We start from the raw sequence: 17,540 nt of genomic DNA, 5'->3' as shown, positions 1-17,540 counted from the left end.
TGGGATTTTAGTTCGTTCGTTATTACTGTGAGTTAAAATAACGTGCAGAGTTTTATTTAAATTAAGGTGTTAGTTTAGTAGATAGTACCTTATGTATGTCGAAGAACATTTTTTTTTTGTACATTTGAGAAAATAATTATTAAAGACAAACAACAATACTTACTTAGGGTCAAATGTTTTAGATACCTTGAAAACTTGCGCGGGTTTTTAGATAATATCACTAATTTAATAAAACAAATTGTTCTATAATCTACAGTTAACTATAATAATATTCAGATCTCTACATTGATATAGGGGGAGCAGTCTATCAAAGCGCAGCATTTGCAATGGACACGGCCGTTTTGCGATGCGTTGCAACGTCAGCTTTGCGGTTTGCTGTGCTACGGACAGCGTCATGGCTGGCCCAAGATATGAGTTACTAGCGGCCGCCCGCGACTTCGTACGCGTAGACCTCGTTTATACTAATGATGTTGATAGATGGCGTTTAACGGCTTCCCCCGAATGAATATTTGCGAACGACAAAATTTTTTGGCTGTAAAGTTTAACCAATGACGATAGATGGCGCTTTTTAGCCACGTCTTATTTATTTATATTGAAATTTAGTTTGTCACAGATCGTCTTAAATTATAGCTATATGTTATTCTAGGTTATAAAGAATAATACTGTAAATTTTCATCAAAAGCAGTTCAGTAGTTTTTGCGTGAAAGAGTAACAAACATCTAGACATCCAGACATCCACACAAACTTTCGCATTTATAATAATAATATTAGTAGGATTAGTAGGATGAGCTATGACGAAGTCTTCTACGTTATATCGTATTGTATGTGAAACTTCATGAGTTGCCCTAGGGCAATCTAGATGTCTGTCATTACTCATTCGGAGTTCTCTATGTCCATTCCAATTTCGGAAAAAACTACTCGTAGTGAGTCTAATTCGTACTCTCTGTTTGCTATTATGAATCAAGTAGAGACGTAGGCAATCACAGTGGATGTTTGTTTATACTAATACTGTGAAATACAAGGTTTAGAGAAATGTTTATTGATGCTCGTGTTTAGATTTCGAACAAAACTTAGCAGTGCAAAACAGTGGACGACTGTGGTGCACTGGTGCTGATAATAATGAAGCTAACTAATTATTTATGCTAGAATACATTGACAAAGTGCATGTAACATGCTACGGTTGCAATACATTATTATCGAAGTGACGCTCGTAGCGATGTCAGCACTGCAGACCATTGCGCGGCCGATGAGGTTCTGTAGCACAAGAAGTTACAAAAAAGTTTATTTGTCTTTTTTATTTATTTATTGATTAATTTTCATTTTATTTATTTAACAATGTTTCATAGTCTATTAATATTATTTCTTTCTTTTGCGATCCTTATCCACTGGAACTAATCTGAAATCGGTTTCTTTACGGGAACCAAACTAACTGTGTGAGATGGGGCGACGCGCACTCTAGTGCCTATAGACTAGAGTGCGGAGTTCGTCAAGGTGGACTTACCTCGCCGGACCTGTTTAACTTATTCGTAAATGACCTGATTGAGGAGCTGAGAGGCACCGGACTCGGTTGTCATGTGCAGGGTGTTTGTTTCAACAACCTCAGCTATGCCGACGACATGGTGCTTCTCAGTCCCTCAATAGGTGGCCTGCGTAAACTTCTTGCCGTCTGTGAAAGGTTCGCCTCCACACACGGCATGAAATACAATGTGAAAAAATCAGAATTAATGATTTTTCGCGCTGGCAAGGGTCCGGAGAGGGTTCCGCCGGTGTATTTGAATGGCTCGCCGGTTCAGGTTGTGAAGCAGTTTCGCTATCTGGGTCACGTCCTCACCGAGCACCTGGACGACGACGCCGACATGGAGCGGGAGCGCCGGGCGCTGGCCGTGCGCTGCAACATGTTGGCGCGCAGGTTCGCGAAGTGCTCGAGGGATGTCAAGGTGACTCTCTTTAAAGCATTTTGTACATGTTTTTACACCTGTCAGCTGTGGCGCAAGTACAAGAGAAAGTCCTACGGCACCCTTCGGGTACAGTACAATAATGCTTTTCGTATTATGATGCGATTGCCGAGATGTTGCAGTGCTTCTGCTATGTTCGCGGAGGCCGGCGTTCCGGATTTCTTTGCCCTGTTGAGAGAACGCATAGCTTCTTTCTGGCAGAGGATTCGTGACTCACCTAACGAGCTGCTAACTGTGGTCAGCAATGACCTGTATAAAAGTCCATTCCTCTCACATTGGTTGGATGTTCACCGGAGCGCAAATAGGAAATAAAACAATATTTTACATTTTTACAGTTTAAAAATTATTCAATAATCCATTAATTTATTAAATAATCGTATTTTTAAATTTTACCCATGTTTTTAAATAACTTTTAAATTTTATAAATTTTATGTACTAGGTAAATTATAATTATTGTCTCCAACGTGACAACCTACATTTTTTTTTTTGACAATTTATTATTAAGATATGGGATGTAAAAGCCTGAAATAAAGACTATATTATTATTATTATTATTTACTAATGTGCCTGAGCTTTGTATACTGAATTCCTTAAAAAGTTGTCTGTAGGGGAATCCGTCAACTTCCTATAAGAACACCCGTTCTTACTTACCCAACTATAGCATTTAAAACTATTTTATGCTTTTCTGAAGAGAAAGTGTAACCACAGAATAAGTAATAGTACAGGTACAGAAGGATTACTCCGCAAGACGATTTAAATAAATGCGAGTCTTGCTACGACGCGATACAGTGGAATTCAGCTCGCACAGCTCTACGTACCTACAATTTTATTCACCTACAAGTTTTGTCTCTTTCTATCGCGTGCCTCTGAACTCTTCTTACGCTGTTAGGGTTGCTGTCTAGTGAAAAAATAATTAATCTGCTTATTTGTAATGAGGTACGTATGTAGGTAATTGTACGCATTCATTATGGAAAACCTTGGGAGAGGCCTTTGTCCAGCAGTGGACGTCATTTGGCTGAAACGAACGAACGTATTCTGAGCAGTAGTCATGGTAGGTTAGGTTCCATACTATCCTAAGAATTATTGATTACCTACATGGCCAACATACCTTTCAGCATCTTTGAGAAGCGAAAAAAAAAGATAAATCCGCTAGATTTCTTTCCGAATTTAAACACCCGAACGCCGCACAATATTTTTTTCTCTTTATGTCCATTTTTAAATAATACTTCGATTATAGAATTAGGTATCTACTACAACGCACGCCAGCGTCCTGACGAGCGCGCGCGTGACACTCGACTGATATAATACCCGCCGGCGGGGCGCTTCGCTGTAGGTAATTATCGGATGTACCGCGCGGAGTGAGCCAGGCCTGGTGTAACGCAACGTACTCGTATGCTATTACACACTGCGGCGGTATTAATTATAAGAAACTTAGATTTGACTTTCATATTGTACTACAGACTACATTTGTTACAACCATAGCTATGATATGTAAGTGCTATACATTTCATTAATATCCAAGTGACGGGTTCGCTTACGGTCGCAGTGACGTCAGCGTTGCGGTTAACCATTGCGCGACGGATGACGTGCTGTGCCACAAGTTATAAGATATTTCTTCTGGTTTATTTTCTGGTTAGCTGGAAGAGAATGCCACATGGCATTAAGCTCGCCTGTTGTACCACTGTTTTTTATGTGTGCAATAAAGATTTTAAATAAATAAATAAATATTTTGGTTATTGCATAAAGTCATTTTCATGTAAGTTTTATAAGTATTGATAAAATGGAAAATGAAAATAATACTAATAATCACAGGACATGTGATTCTGTAGATGAAATGTATCGTAAAAGGCTAAAAAAGAGGGAAAATTTATACCAAATTTAAAATATAAATAACTTTTTGTGTGTATTTAGTATGTATAACTTAATAAAAATAACTTGAAAGAATCATGACTGTTTTTATGGTCTGCTTACTAGCCGACTGTTACTTCATCATCGTCATTTCAGCCACAGGACGTTCACTGCTAAACATAGGCCTCCCTTAATAATATCCACATCGCCCGGTTGGTAGCGGCCTGCAACCAGCCCCTTCCTGCTACCTTTATCAGAAAAAATAAGACTAAACTTGATGTGTACAGTTACTTTTATAAAAACTACAACATTCATCAACAAACATTATTTTCCAAAACATTAAACAAACCTTCTTTAACCGTTTAACGCCTGCAAAAGCTTGTTTATTTACCGCCCGCATAAACTAGCATTCGAGCACACACTGGCCTACGCGAGTGCACGCGGCGGTGTATCACAAATTAATGCTCGCCAATGATATACGCGCGCGACGCAGCGAAATAGCGCTCGTGTGCAATCGCGCTAAGCTCTTTTGGGTTAATGTCAGGGAAATAAGGTGGAGAAAACTTAGCTTGCAAAGAAGGAAGTATTATTTGGTGAAAAATGTGTCGGTATTTTGAATTTTAAATTTTAATTAATTAGTAGAAAAAAGCTTGTTTTAAGTATGTGTCAAAAATGCTTCATAGATTTGATTAAAATCTATGATGATAAAAACAGTCACGAAACGAACGTTGAATGGTTAATAAATGATTAATAATAATGTGTTTGTACAATATGGAGAATAGGTATTCTTTATCTGGCTCATCATCATTATTTCAGCCGTACAACTTCCACTGCTGAACAAAATCACACTTCATTTGACAAACTTAACGAAAATAATTACCACGTGGATCAAAGTACAGTATTATTTTCTCCATTAATTTGAATCCGATCGAAACAGCTCTGACCTGAAAAACCCAAACCCATTTCACTGGTCGTCAATATATTACCATAATTTATTATTCGCGAGAGCCGCAGTGATAACACACCCTATCCAAAATTTGCATTCCCAAAACGGCCCTAAACCGTACCGAATCCACCCCGAATCCGCAATATCAAAAAAGCAATTGCTTTTCCATCTAGCTGACTCGATAATTGCTGGTGATAATTGAGTTTCCCGCCATAAAAATGGTTGTCGACCCGCCCTTTGGTACCCACTTTGTTATTTATATGCTAATGCGCCTGCAGAATGCCATGCACGACTTAGACTCTGCACCTGTTCAATTATAAGGACAACATTCCCCGTCTCACCCTCGTGCATTTTCATAGAGTTTTCTGCATGGAAATTGAGAATTTTGAGCATTCCCGTTGCATCACAAACATTCCGCGGCAACGTTTGTATAACTTTGAAAGGGAAGCTAAGAAAATGCTTAGGTGTACCGTGTTGTTGAATACTTGAGAGCATTCTTGTACGTTTTGGAAGCCGAAGTTTTGGAGCGAATATTTGAACCCTAAGTTGTGGAATCCACAAAATTAGAGCAAAGTTGAATCCTAAACATTCTGAATGTATTAAAACTAATTTTGTGTGTACACAGCATGAAACTAGATTTGAACAGTTCAATTAAAGTTGTTTAATGAAAGTTAGTTTGTAATAGCTAGTGTAACCTAGTATTTACGAGTATGCATTTCTGTGCTTTGTAAAACATTGAAATATGGAATTTTCAGCAAACTTACACAGAGTTATGTAACTAATTAGTTCAAAGTTAAATAAAAGTGACTTTCGACTATTTCGAAAGCAATTTCACACCTTTATTTTGGTATTTTCATTTGGTACATCAACTAACCGTTTCAGAATTATTGTGGGTTATTGAAGAGGATAATGACAAACATCCTTCAGGCCATCTATAATAATATTATAAGCTTTTCAAATTGACAAAAATCAAGATACTTACCGGTCTTGTCCCAGCATTACAGAGGATTATTACTGCAAACTTCCACGCAACTTCAGCGACAGAACTCGAACCGAAGTTTATATTTATCGTATTTTAACACCTAGCGTTCCCGCACCGCATTAGTATTCATAGAAGTCGTCCGATCAGGGAAAGAATTCGCGCCCATCCTAAAGGGGGTCAGAGTAGCCCCCATTTCCTCTTCCCTTTATTTTTCTCCAACAACTTAATGGAGTCGTAAAGAATGGTGTGGCATTTCATTATAATGTATTAACTTTGTCCGGGATGGCTGAGCGATTACGAGCTTCCACTGTTTTTGTTTGACTGTCACTTTGAGACGGTTAAATTCTTTCTATCCCTCTTCAGTCAAACTTCAATGAGGGATGTTGGAACTTTTTCCATTAATCAGGGTTATTTTAATTGATAATAAGGTTGACTTTAGAAAGTTTAATAAGGATTTTAAGCTTTTGGAGTCTGTTGAGAATTTTTAAAAGTTTAGTTTCATAATTTAACTCATTATTGTTTTGTTGGCGGTTTTTTTCTTTTTTAGTTAAATTAGTTCGAGTCCAGAAGACCTAAGTGGTTCAACAATTATTGGTTTTCAGACAGTGTAACAGTAATGTTTAAAATAGGATTATAAATACATGTTCGGGATACAGAAGGACTGGAAAATTTAAAACAAACTCACATACTCAGTGTGTATTATATTTGCTGGGCAAATTGCATTTCTCGCTGACAACTTTAATCAAATCCATGGGATCCGTCGCTCGCGCGTTCAGCTCACGTCTCCAGCGAAGATCCGAACAATGAGATTTGCTTTAGATAAATTCTAGCCTCGGGTACAGTGCACACTCCATCTAATTCAATACCTATATCAACGGAATATGGGCGCAAATTGGCTGGATTTTAGAGGTAAACTGTACAAGAAAGTCGTACGTGAAATACGAAGACGTATTCTTCGACGGTTGATCTAGCTAGTACTCGTATTATGTGCAACTGATTGATTTCTTCGATTCGAAGAAGAATTGAATTTCTTAATCTGTTAAAAGTGTGCATTTTTTTAAAATATTACTGTTACTTATTTAGTACAGTAGCGCCACTACAGCGCTTATCCTCACGCCTCTTATTTGAAAGAACCCTGTTTGTGATAGAATAATTTTTCATAGTCATAGTCAAAACAAACGAGTAGCACCTTGAATGATTTTTCAAAATAAGTAGGTAGGTATTATTATTGTTACGTGGTAGGTATATCTGGAGATGGTACTATAATATGGGATATGGCAATGTAAATATACCTTTGTTCCAACTAGCTTGATTGGCAACTGTCTATACAGACAATGCAGGGACACGCTCAGTTATTAATGCCTAATACACGACACATGACGTGGCCACGGACGGCTCGTCGTTGACAATCGAAACAGGCACGAAGGGGTACAGAAGCACCTATTAACCCATTTTAACCCCACTCAAGGCACTGTTTGGAGTGCTTTTTATCTATTAATCATTTTACTTTGTTATCATACATATCAACCACGCTGTTAGCGGGCACAGTTAAAAGTAATAAGCACTATGGTTTAGCGCTTAACTCAGTGCCTCAGGTATGGAAGCAGCAAAGGAGGGGTGACATTCAGAATCAGAATCAGAATCAGAAATATTTATTTGCTTTTTTACATGGTTTTACAAGATATTATTATTACAATTGGCATGTCCACATGTTGACTTAATTAGTCGTGCAAATATTGAAAAAAAATAAAAATAATGTAAGTACAAAAGAACAATAATAAATTACAGCGTTTGAATGTCAGGATTATTATTACAATGGATTATTATTAACATGCTTTACAATAAATAATTCTAGTCGAGAAAATTAAATAGTCTGTTAATCATAATAATTTGTCGTCAAAGTATTCTTGTATTGAGTAATAGCATTTATTCAAAAGCCAGATATGCAACTTTTTTTTAAACAACTCTAGCGGCAACAGTTTAAAAAAATTCAGGTAACTTATTATATATTTTAATAGCCATACAATAGGGGCTTCGATTAAATAATTGCAGTCTTATGCTAGGAAACATTATTCTACTTTGGTGTCTCGTTTGCTTATTTTTATATTGGCCTCTTGTAACAAAACATTGATAAAATTATGACGTGACAGAGCATTGAAATCTGTAGCACATCTGAAGTCTCGCAATTATTTTTTTTAACTGGTATTTTGCTACCAGAATCAATGTTTTTTTTTTAATTGGATGTTAAGTTATTATTAAGTTACTTTTATTGAGTTTTGAGAGAGTAGGATAGTTTCTCGCAATTTTCTACGAGCAAACTGAAAAAGACATTGTTGCGAGACAATATAAATTTACAAATGATGATGATGGTTATATTTGCAAATGATGATGATGGTTATATGTATTTACAAGATGTTTTTTTTTTTACTTTTTTTTTTTATTTTTTTTTTATTTTTTTTATTTTTTTTTTATTTTTTTTTTATTTTGCATTTTTATGAACTATGTATCATTATATTCCTTAATTTTATTTACAATATATTTACAGAATTCCGCGAAAGACTTAATTGCTATTTCACTATTTGTTAGTGCTGGTATGTCGAATGGAGACACGTCTAAGTGATGACATAGGGCTACATGTGTCTCCCTTTGTCGGGCATATCTTGACGTCACAAAAAACACACTCACTCCCGTGCCGCTCCCATAGGTACCTCAGAAACTGACTGAGTTTAACGCTACTGACCTATAAATAACGTCTTAACATATCTAAAGGTCTTAACTCAGTCCAATTACCTATAGCTTACAGCTAAGCTTGGCGAATACCGACGACCCGATAAAGGTAGCAGGAAGGCGCTAGATGCAGGCCGCTACCAACCGTGCGATGTGGAAGTCATTGGGAGAGGCCTATGTTCAGCAGTGGACGTCCTGTGGCTGAAATGATGAAGCTTGGCGAATAACGGGTTAGAGAACAAACAAGTTGTAATATTTCTTTACTTTTACGGTAGGTAATGTCAATATTCGCGATTTTACGCTATCGAAATACCCGGCTATCCATGTACTAGGACAAAACCAACTTCACCCGCTTTGATTGTGTTCCTAATCCGTTTGGCTATTACGGAAATTGCTCCTGGTAAGCCTGCGACAGCCTCCGATTGTGTGCAGTATTTGGCTGTGTGAAGGCATCACTTGAAGGCTTATGTATTTTTGTATTATTGAAATTTAATCAATTAAATAATGACAAACGGCCATGAATTAAAAGGTTGTGATTTGTTATAAGAAAGCTTAAGATAAGACAAAAAAACTTTATTTGACACAAAAAAAAAAACAAAGAACAAAAAGGGACTTAAAACTAACACTCATATTTTTGTGCCAAAAAGTCACCCGCTCTACATTAATCGAGACACGCGTGCACCCCGACGCTGGTTAAGTTTAAAAGTTTTGCCAATTTAATAAACCAGATAGTTTTATTTGGCCAGCGGATGCTGGGCCATAGTAACATCAAAACAATTCAAAATAAAAAATACTGATATCTAAAAGCACCCCAAAAATATTATTGCTACGAAGAAACGCAGCAACAAACTCAGGAGCAAACTCATTATTTTCACTCCCTTCACCCTCCGCGACATATTTTTTCGTAAATCTTTCTGTACTTACGTTGCGTGAGTTATGTTACACCAAATGTCGTTTCAGCCGTTACATATTAGAATTAATAACACATCCTATTATTGTAAAGTTGCCACAAACTCGTGTAAATCATCCGTTTACAAGCTCCAGGGAAGTTTTCCCAACTTTTTACGGTACGTATAATAATTCAAGATGTGCGTCAAAGTTTTTATAGACGTACAAATATTAGATTGCGCTATCGAAATTTCGACAACAGATTATGGGTCCAGTAGCCTCACTGCCAAAATGTCACTATTCCCAGGATCAAAATTAAATATTATATAATGGTAAATCACCGGTTTTACGTGACACGACATTTGAAGCCGCGAAATCTCTATCTTTTCTTTAATCAAAATTAAATGTTGAGTGTACAGTCAAAATAATGTTCAATTAATTAGAATATCCAATCAAAACCATTCATTTTTAAACTAGACATGATAGTTTGTATGACTTAATGACATTAGTGTATAAGAAAACAAGCAATATTATCTGTAAATATCCTTTATTAATAATGCACTCTTTGCTTACTTCGAGAGTTGAATACGCTGTGTTTAAATTACAGGTTAGTTTCGTATAATAATAAGGCATTCAAGCTTTGGTCTAAAGCGAGACTTCTCTAAGTATCTCTTTTAGAATGTACATGCATGAGTTATAGTTGTATTTGCGGCGGGAGACGTCAATATGTTTCCCGGATAAAGGAAGCGTTGCCTAATGTTAGTTATGAGGTTTTGAACTTGACGTGTTACACTCCCTGTGCGGAAGAATCACTGATATTTTATTCAGCTGTAACTACGACAGTTACTGTACTTTTCAGGTTCTTATTTGTGTATTCGGTCTTGGGCCTTTAGAATAATATATCAAACGCCCATGATAGCTAATCATTCACGTCTGATAACAGAATAAAAGTAAGAAATAATTATTTCTAGGACAACTGGACTAACTCGTAATGTTTAATAATGTTTTACTGAAAAGCAGTCTTTCAGACTGACAATATTCTGCTCCTGTGATCTGCTAACTAATAATATTCGTAAAATAAAAGAGAAACTAAGATACAGATAGTAAAATTAACCTAATAACATTTTTCGTGAGTAAAATTAATGCAGCTCCGTTATGAAACATTGCGAATTTTGTACAACCTTTCAAGCAAATAAGTCTAGAAAACTAATATTTGCAAAGGTTTGTTTGAGTCGTTAGCGTCAACTACACGAAACGGCCAGACCGTAGAAAATCATAACGCAGCAAAACCTAAAAACAATAATAAAAATGGCGGTCGCCGATAAACAAGGTGCGGGCGCTGACTGGCGGAATTTCAAATTTTATATTGCTCGTAAAAGAAGCTTACATTTGAGGTGGATTCGCTTAACTTGCAGTATATCGTGTGCGGATCGGCTAGACAAGAAAAATGTGTAAATTTAAATTTACCGTTTTATATTTACAGGTGAAAATAAACTGATTTCAAATTAGCTAACATTTTGATTACAAATTAATATGACTTAGTGTTAGATTTTTTGGAAGCAATAGATTGATCCTTAATGAACTAACATAGTACAATTATAGTAATTAAAATGTAGTGAAAAATTATGTTGTTTATCAATCCATTAAAAGAGTAGGTACTTAGGTAGCTGAGCAAATCCACATTTTGTTGAAACTTTAAAAAAAAACTTAACCTATTTCTTTAAACTCAACTACTTTAAGAGCTAAAACTACCTTTGAAAATTCTTGTGATATTTAAAGTTCACTTCAAAGTTCAAATTATTAAATACTTGACTTACATTGTTCTTCGACTTGACACGAAGCTAATGAAAGCAACCTTCCATGTTTTATTATCCACTTAACTGCGGCCGGGTTTAGAGGCGAGCCATCAGGCTTTTGAGCGACTGACAAATACGCTCTTATCTTCTATGCTTATGAAACTTTACATGGCTTGTCAGTTTTACTGCGAATTTAAGTGTAAAATGGAAAGTTTAGACTTTGATGTAGTTTGTAGCAGCTTAATAAAACTGTAATATGGTTCGTTCGTTCGTTACGTCCACAGCTGGACAAAGAAGAAGGATTTCCACAGCAACCGGTCCTGGCCGCCAGCATCCAGGCACCTCCCGCGACCTTCACCAGATTGTCGGTCCACCTACGTCTTCCCGCTCGCGGTCGCTACTCGAGAATGTTTCTGCCTCAACGGCCATCAGCTTCACGAGCTATATGCCCCGCCCACTGCCACTTGATTTTAGCGATTCTGCGGGCTATTTCAGTCACTTTGGTTCTCCGATTGATTTCCTCATGTTAGTTGTTTCTTTGATTTTCCACTTGAGAAAATTGGCAGCTTTGGCTGTACCCTGGGACTTGAACCCATGGCCTTTTGTTTACTACTAATGGAACCACACAGACATTGTTGATAAAGTTACACCAACAGCAAAACACTTAATGACATTCGCAGTAAACATTAATAAGATTTTAGTTTCTGTACTTTGCAGCTTAGTTAATACAAGTTGAGCAATAAAGTAATAGTTTTCTTATTTTGAGTGAGTACTGAAAGGCTGAAAATAATTGATTTCTTCAGTTTTGAATTTGGTAGAGAAAAAGATGAAAATGTAAAATTTTAAAATACAAATTAACTGTATGATACTGTCTTTACTAGATTTTTTATTTCAATGCAATGCCCATTATAAAACTGCAACAGATAGGTAGGTACTACAAAAATAAAACTAAAGTTTATTGTGACTTATGAGTTTTATTAAAACATTGCAAACAGAGATACGGTTGTTTAGGACAAGCTTCACAGTAAGTGACCACCTTTGGTGATCGGTTCTTAGCCAGAAGCCTACCAATCACCTTCGCGTTCTCTTTGTAACAGTTGTAGCAAGTTCTTCGATTTAATCTTACTGGACCATCTTTTCTGGACAACGTATGTACCGTTCCTTTGTTCATTGTAGTGAAAGAGAACTCTTTTACGTCACACATGTGCTGCAGTATATATTTCCTAAAGTCCGTCATTTGAATACTATTCTGTGTCACACACTTGTACAAAGTAAAAGCATTCATAACAGCGGTATTCAACAGTAAATCTATAGCTACATTTTTGTACCATTTTACAGACTTGCGGAGGGACAATGAACTAGCAGTAACCTTGCTGCATACCTTCACAGAGTCTCTTACTTTTTCGTAATTAATTAAAATCTGTGGCTTTGTAAAATCTTTCCCGCCTCGTGTTTGTTTTGTGACATTGACAAGTTCATTATCTGAGGGTTTAGTCGATAAAATGCATGCATCATTGTCCTTCAAGTTTATGATCTTAATTCCGTCTTTAGTCTCTCCTATTGTAAAAGAACCACCTTCAAGTTCGGTAGTAGCGACTCTTAGCGTAAGAAGCTGTTTCTTGATTTTCGAAAAACCGACTAAATACGTTTCATTGTCTAGTAGTTTTCGAGCCAGATCAAGGCTAGTAAAATATTCGTCAGTGTATAAAGTAATGCCTTCATTTAGAATATCTTCGCATAAGCTTATTACTGTATCTGACAACGTGTCATGCATTGTTTCATTTGTTGTTCGGGAAAACAGGCTAACTTTACAAATATAACCCGGATCGGAGCATAACTTTAATACTCTAGTGCCATATTTACTGGTTTCTTGATCGTTTTGTAGCTCAGATGACAATTTCCCATGAACAATGAGCGGTCCTTTTACTATAAACAAATCATCAGATGGAGAGAAATGTTTCTTAAAATTTACGTTCAGAGCGTTCACAAGGTTCTCGATGCAATGAGAGCTATTAGTTATATCGTCAGCTGAGAAGTGTAGCATTTGTAATAATAACTCGAATCGGTTTCGCGACATGACCAACCGGGGGAAGGGTTGAAACAATATGTCGTTTTTAGACCAATAGTCTGTAATTCTTGGAAGTTTCACGAGTCCCATGAACATTATCAAGCCGAAGAACTTTTTGATCTCCGAGTGGTTAGTTGGTACCCATTGGTTGATTCTTGCACAACGTGACGAATCTTTATTATTAGATATAACTCTGTCTGCCTTCATGTTTGTGCATTCAGCAATTGCTTGGAAAATTTCATCATGAACCATTAGCTCATAAAAAGTTAGAGGGGACGTAGTATTAGGCATATCCTTGAGGTGAAGGGGAATGTAAGAATTGTCTGCAAAATGTACCGTATACTTTTGTTGGCTGCTTATGACTGGTGCCCATGGATCCGCTTGGTTGAAACCTGATGAAAGAAAGAATTATTTTCTGTAGTTACGACAGTTTTGTATATAACTTTAAAAAAAAAATAAAACCGACTTCAAATGCGTGAACACAAATAATACCTATTCAACAAAAAAATAATCGTTCAAATTGGTTTATAATCGGCGGAGATATTGCGTATAAAAAGTTCATCCCCAATTTTCCACCCTTGGGGGTTGTTTTTTTTAAATTAAATTTAAATGGGACCACCCTTGAGGTATTACCTATACGCCGAAAAAAGATTTGTTCAAATCGGTTCATAATTGGCGGAGTTATTGCGTAACAAACATAGAAAAAAAAAACATACGGGTCGAATTGAGAACCTCCTCCTTTTTTTGAAGTCGGTTGAAAAGTAAAGTCAAGTGAAGTACCTAAAATACAATTATAATATTTTCATTGGAATTTAAACCTTATTACAGCAGAATAAATAACGTAATGCTTAAGGCTGGGTTGCTCCATCTTACTTTGATTATAACAAACATCAAAAGTCTGTCAAACGGGTCCGTGGCCGAGTCCCCCAGTATTCGACGCACCCGTGGTGGACGCCCCCGATTTAAATAAATTTAATATCATATTTTTTTCTGCTTTTGCACTAAGTACAGTCAACGAAAAAAGTTTCACAAGCTAATTATTATACTAAACTATGCATGTTTGACGCTATTTATGCAATCTGGGAGCAAAATTTTAACCCAAAACCAGCAGTAGTAAAAAACAAAAAACTTTTGTAGGAATTATTTTCATTTCTTTAGATTCATTTTTGTGTTTAATTCTACTGGCCTAATAAATATTTATTCGTTTATAAACATTTTTGTGCCTGACTGTACATTTGATTAAAAATTGCTTCAAATCGAATTTAACTGACCGGGGGCGTCGACCACGGGTGCGTCGAAAACTGGGGGACTCGGCCACGGACCCTGTCAAACTTCATACAAAAAACACCGGTTATTTTTATAGTTACGGTTAAAGTGAGGTGGTGCAACCCAGCCTAAGTCAACTTGTGTGCGTCGACCGTTTGGTACTTACACAAAATTCTCGTAGCGGCCTAATATGCCAGAGGTCACAGGTTTGATTCCCGCACAGTAAAAACATTTCTGTGCATGAACATAACTAAGGCTTAGTTGCACCACCTAACTTTAACGGTAACTATGACGATAACCGGTGCATTTTGTATGGAGTTTGACAGATTTTTGACGTTTGTCAAAGTCAAAGTAAGATGGTGCAACCCACCCTAAGTATTTGTATTAGTGTGGGTTTTTATACTCGTATATTTTTTTTTCAATTATACTATTCACAAAAAAAATGTATTTATAACAATAAGTATGTAGGTTTAAAATTCATAAAATTCATAAAAATTAAAATTCATAAAATTCATTTATTTTTGCAAATAGGCTTTAAAAAAGCGCTTTTACACGTCCCAATATTAACCCTACCACTGCTTCGGGACAATAAATGGGCCAGTGCTGAGAAGAAGCAGCGCAAGAAACTCAGTCACTATTGTCAGCCTCCTTTTCAAGGTTTTACAGTCTTTAAAATATACAAATTATAGTCATAAGTATTAATGCGAGCTAGGTAGTTAAACATTCCAAACATTTTTATCCTTTATATAATCATCAACTTTATAGTAGCCCTTTTTCATTAAGGTGCTTTTGATGTGTGTTTTAAATTTATGAATGGGCAATTCTACAACAGTTTGTGGTAATTTATTGAAAAGTTTAATACATTTCCCCATAAATGAATTACCAATCTTGTGCAGTCTGAAATTTGGAACGGCAAGTTTATTTTTGTTTCTTGTATTGAACTTGTGTAAATCACTCTTTCTAGTAAATTGCTCTATATTTTTGCGAACATATAAAAGGTTTTCATAAATGAACTGTGAAGCTACTGTCAGTATATTAATCTCCTTAAAGAATTCTCTCAAGGAAAATCGGGGTCCAAGGTTATAAATGGCCCGCACTGCTTCAAAAATCTTCACTTAAAACTTTATTATTACCAAATGTACCTTTTTCTATTTAACTAGTAAACATTGTGTTATTATTTTTTTATTGGATATTTTACACTGCGCCGCTAGCCCCAAACTAAGCAAAGCTTGTACTATGGGTACTAGACAACGATACTTTTTTAAATAAATACATGTAGGACAGGAAAAACGCAGGACCGTTCATTATAGAAAACCTTGGGGAAGGCCTTTGTCCAGCAGTGGACGTCATTTGGCTGAAACGAACGAACGAACATGTAGGAATTGAAATGCGGTTCTAATTCCCACGTATTTATTTGCCCGAGATAGAAAATAATAAAAATAATAATTCAAAACAATCGTCGTTCGTCTACACGTCTCACACTAACTCACACACTCTTCCTTCTCTTTCACACATCCTTACGTTCCGTTTCATACTCATATCCTACATACATATTATACATAGAAAACAGACCCGTCACAGAAATTAAAATTCATCATTTCAATTTCTGCCCGGCCGGGAATCGAACCCGGGACATCTCGGCAGTAGTCCAATCTGAACCACTACACCAAACGGCCGACAAATTATTATTAAATCGGACCGTAAAACCAGAGTATTTAACAAATGAGTAGGTCATCTTCATAGAAACGTCCGAGTGCGGTTTGTATGTGAGCGCGCCAATACGTATGCTATTTATTGTATTTACTCTGGTAAAACTCAGCTGTCAAAATTGGAGTTTCAAATTAATCTAAAAAGTAATTTTTGAAAATTAATTATGTGAAAACTAGATCACTCCGATCTTCAACTAACTGACAAAAGGAATTCTTAGGCTAGACTCTATTCGAAAGTTTGACATAGTAACTAAATGTTAGCCAAATTCATCATTTCAATTTCTGCCCGGCCGGGAATCGAACCCGAGACCTCTTGCGTAGTATACCCGCCGGCATGTTAACCATTATACCACTCAGGTCGTACTTCGTTACTTACTTACTTACAAAAAATACCATACGATTATGACTTTCCTAAATAAATAGTTAAAGGAACTAAAAATAATGTGAAAACTTTTTTTTTTAAAGTTATTCCATAACCATAATCATAGTGACAGCTACGTACATAAATACAATAGCGCAACTACATTACACGGGAAATTGACCGGAACGAACGTTTGTTTACACTAAACTTCTTGATTAATTTCGCGCCGTATACGCAACAACATAAAAATGATAATTTTACGATCACAAGCCAATTTCAACCTTAAAACATTGATTCACGAAGTATCAATACGGCTGACACAACAAACGCTTGCCATACAGGCGAAACACTCGCCTAGTGCGAGCGCGATAGAGATAGGTGGCACTACTACTACGTCATTATTGAGTTGCCGCGATTTAGATAAAAATGTAACTTACTTAGGGGGTCGACCGTAACTTCTATGCTCCTGAGATCTTCGTCTATTTGTACACAGTATAGTCCTAAATTAGGTTCACCCATTTTGAGTGTACTACACAATAATCACAATTATTTTGAATGGAAACGGACAAAATTTTTGCGTGCGGTCCCGGCTTGTGGCGCGCGCAGTACTGACGCCGTTTTGTGGGTGACGTGGGGTCACGTTGTGGCTAGTGATGTAAGAGCCGAATCGATAATAAGTGAAAGTTATCGATTCAATGTCTGCTGTAAGCAATCGTATTTTCGATGATTTTTAAATGAATATCGATAAGATTAAAAAATCAGCGATCCTCTTTTTTGTTGTTTTTATATCGATTAACACTGTAAGTACATGTTGTTTCAATTATATGAGATTAATTTTTTATTCGTTTTTAAATACTTACTTCGGTTATTTTATTATTTAATTTACCCTTTAAAATTAAAAATAATATATTTTAACGATGAAAAGTACATACGATCATAAATATCTATCTATTGTACATAGTAGTAGTAAATAGCCTTACTGTATTTGTTTAGA

At 36.2% G+C, this 17,540-nt stretch overlaps 2 protein-coding genes across 2 annotated transcripts; one reads left to right on the top strand and one right to left on the bottom strand.

Annotated features, from left to right (window-relative positions):
- Window positions 1-1,616: 1,616 nt before the first annotated feature.
- Window positions 1,617-2,267, top strand: LOC135078363 (uncharacterized). Its single transcript, XM_063972960.1, has one exon. The coding sequence runs from the start codon at window positions 1,617-1,619 to the stop codon at window positions 2,265-2,267; it is 651 nt and encodes a 216-aa protein (XP_063829030.1).
- Window positions 2,268-12,096: 9,829 nt separating this feature from the next.
- On the bottom strand, window positions 12,097-17,141 carry LOC135077920 (uncharacterized). The gene is made up of 2 exons (XM_063972451.1): window positions 16,984-17,141; window positions 12,097-13,602 (listed from the first exon to the last, which is right to left on the bottom strand). The coding sequence occupies exons 1-2, from the start codon at window positions 17,063-17,065 to the stop codon at window positions 12,098-12,100; spliced, it is 1,587 nt and encodes a 528-aa protein (XP_063828521.1). The 5' UTR covers window positions 17,066-17,141; the 3' UTR covers window position 12,097.
- Between the last annotated feature and the right edge of the window lie 399 nt (window positions 17,142-17,540).

The sequence above is a fragment of the Ostrinia nubilalis genome, chromosome 14 (genome assembly GCF_963855985.1).
Source record: "Ostrinia nubilalis chromosome 14, ilOstNubi1.1, whole genome shotgun sequence".
NCBI classification, from domain to species: domain Eukaryota; kingdom Metazoa; phylum Arthropoda; class Insecta; order Lepidoptera; family Crambidae; genus Ostrinia; species Ostrinia nubilalis.
Note: the sequence above shows the minus strand (reverse complement) of the source record. Positions and strands in the feature narration are given on the sequence as shown.

Coding starts and splice junctions, on each gene's coding strand:
- LOC135077920 (XM_063972451.1), bottom strand. CDS start 17,065: ATGGGTGAACCTAATTTAGGACTATACTGTGTACAAATAGACGAAGAT. Junction 13,603..16,983: donor AGTTACGGTCGACCCCCTAA/GTAAGTTACATT, acceptor TTCTTTCATCAG/GTTTCAACCAAGCGGATCCA.
- LOC135078363 (XM_063972960.1), top strand. CDS start 1,617: ATGGTGCTTCTCAGTCCCTCAATAGGTGGCCTGCGTAAACTTCTTGCC.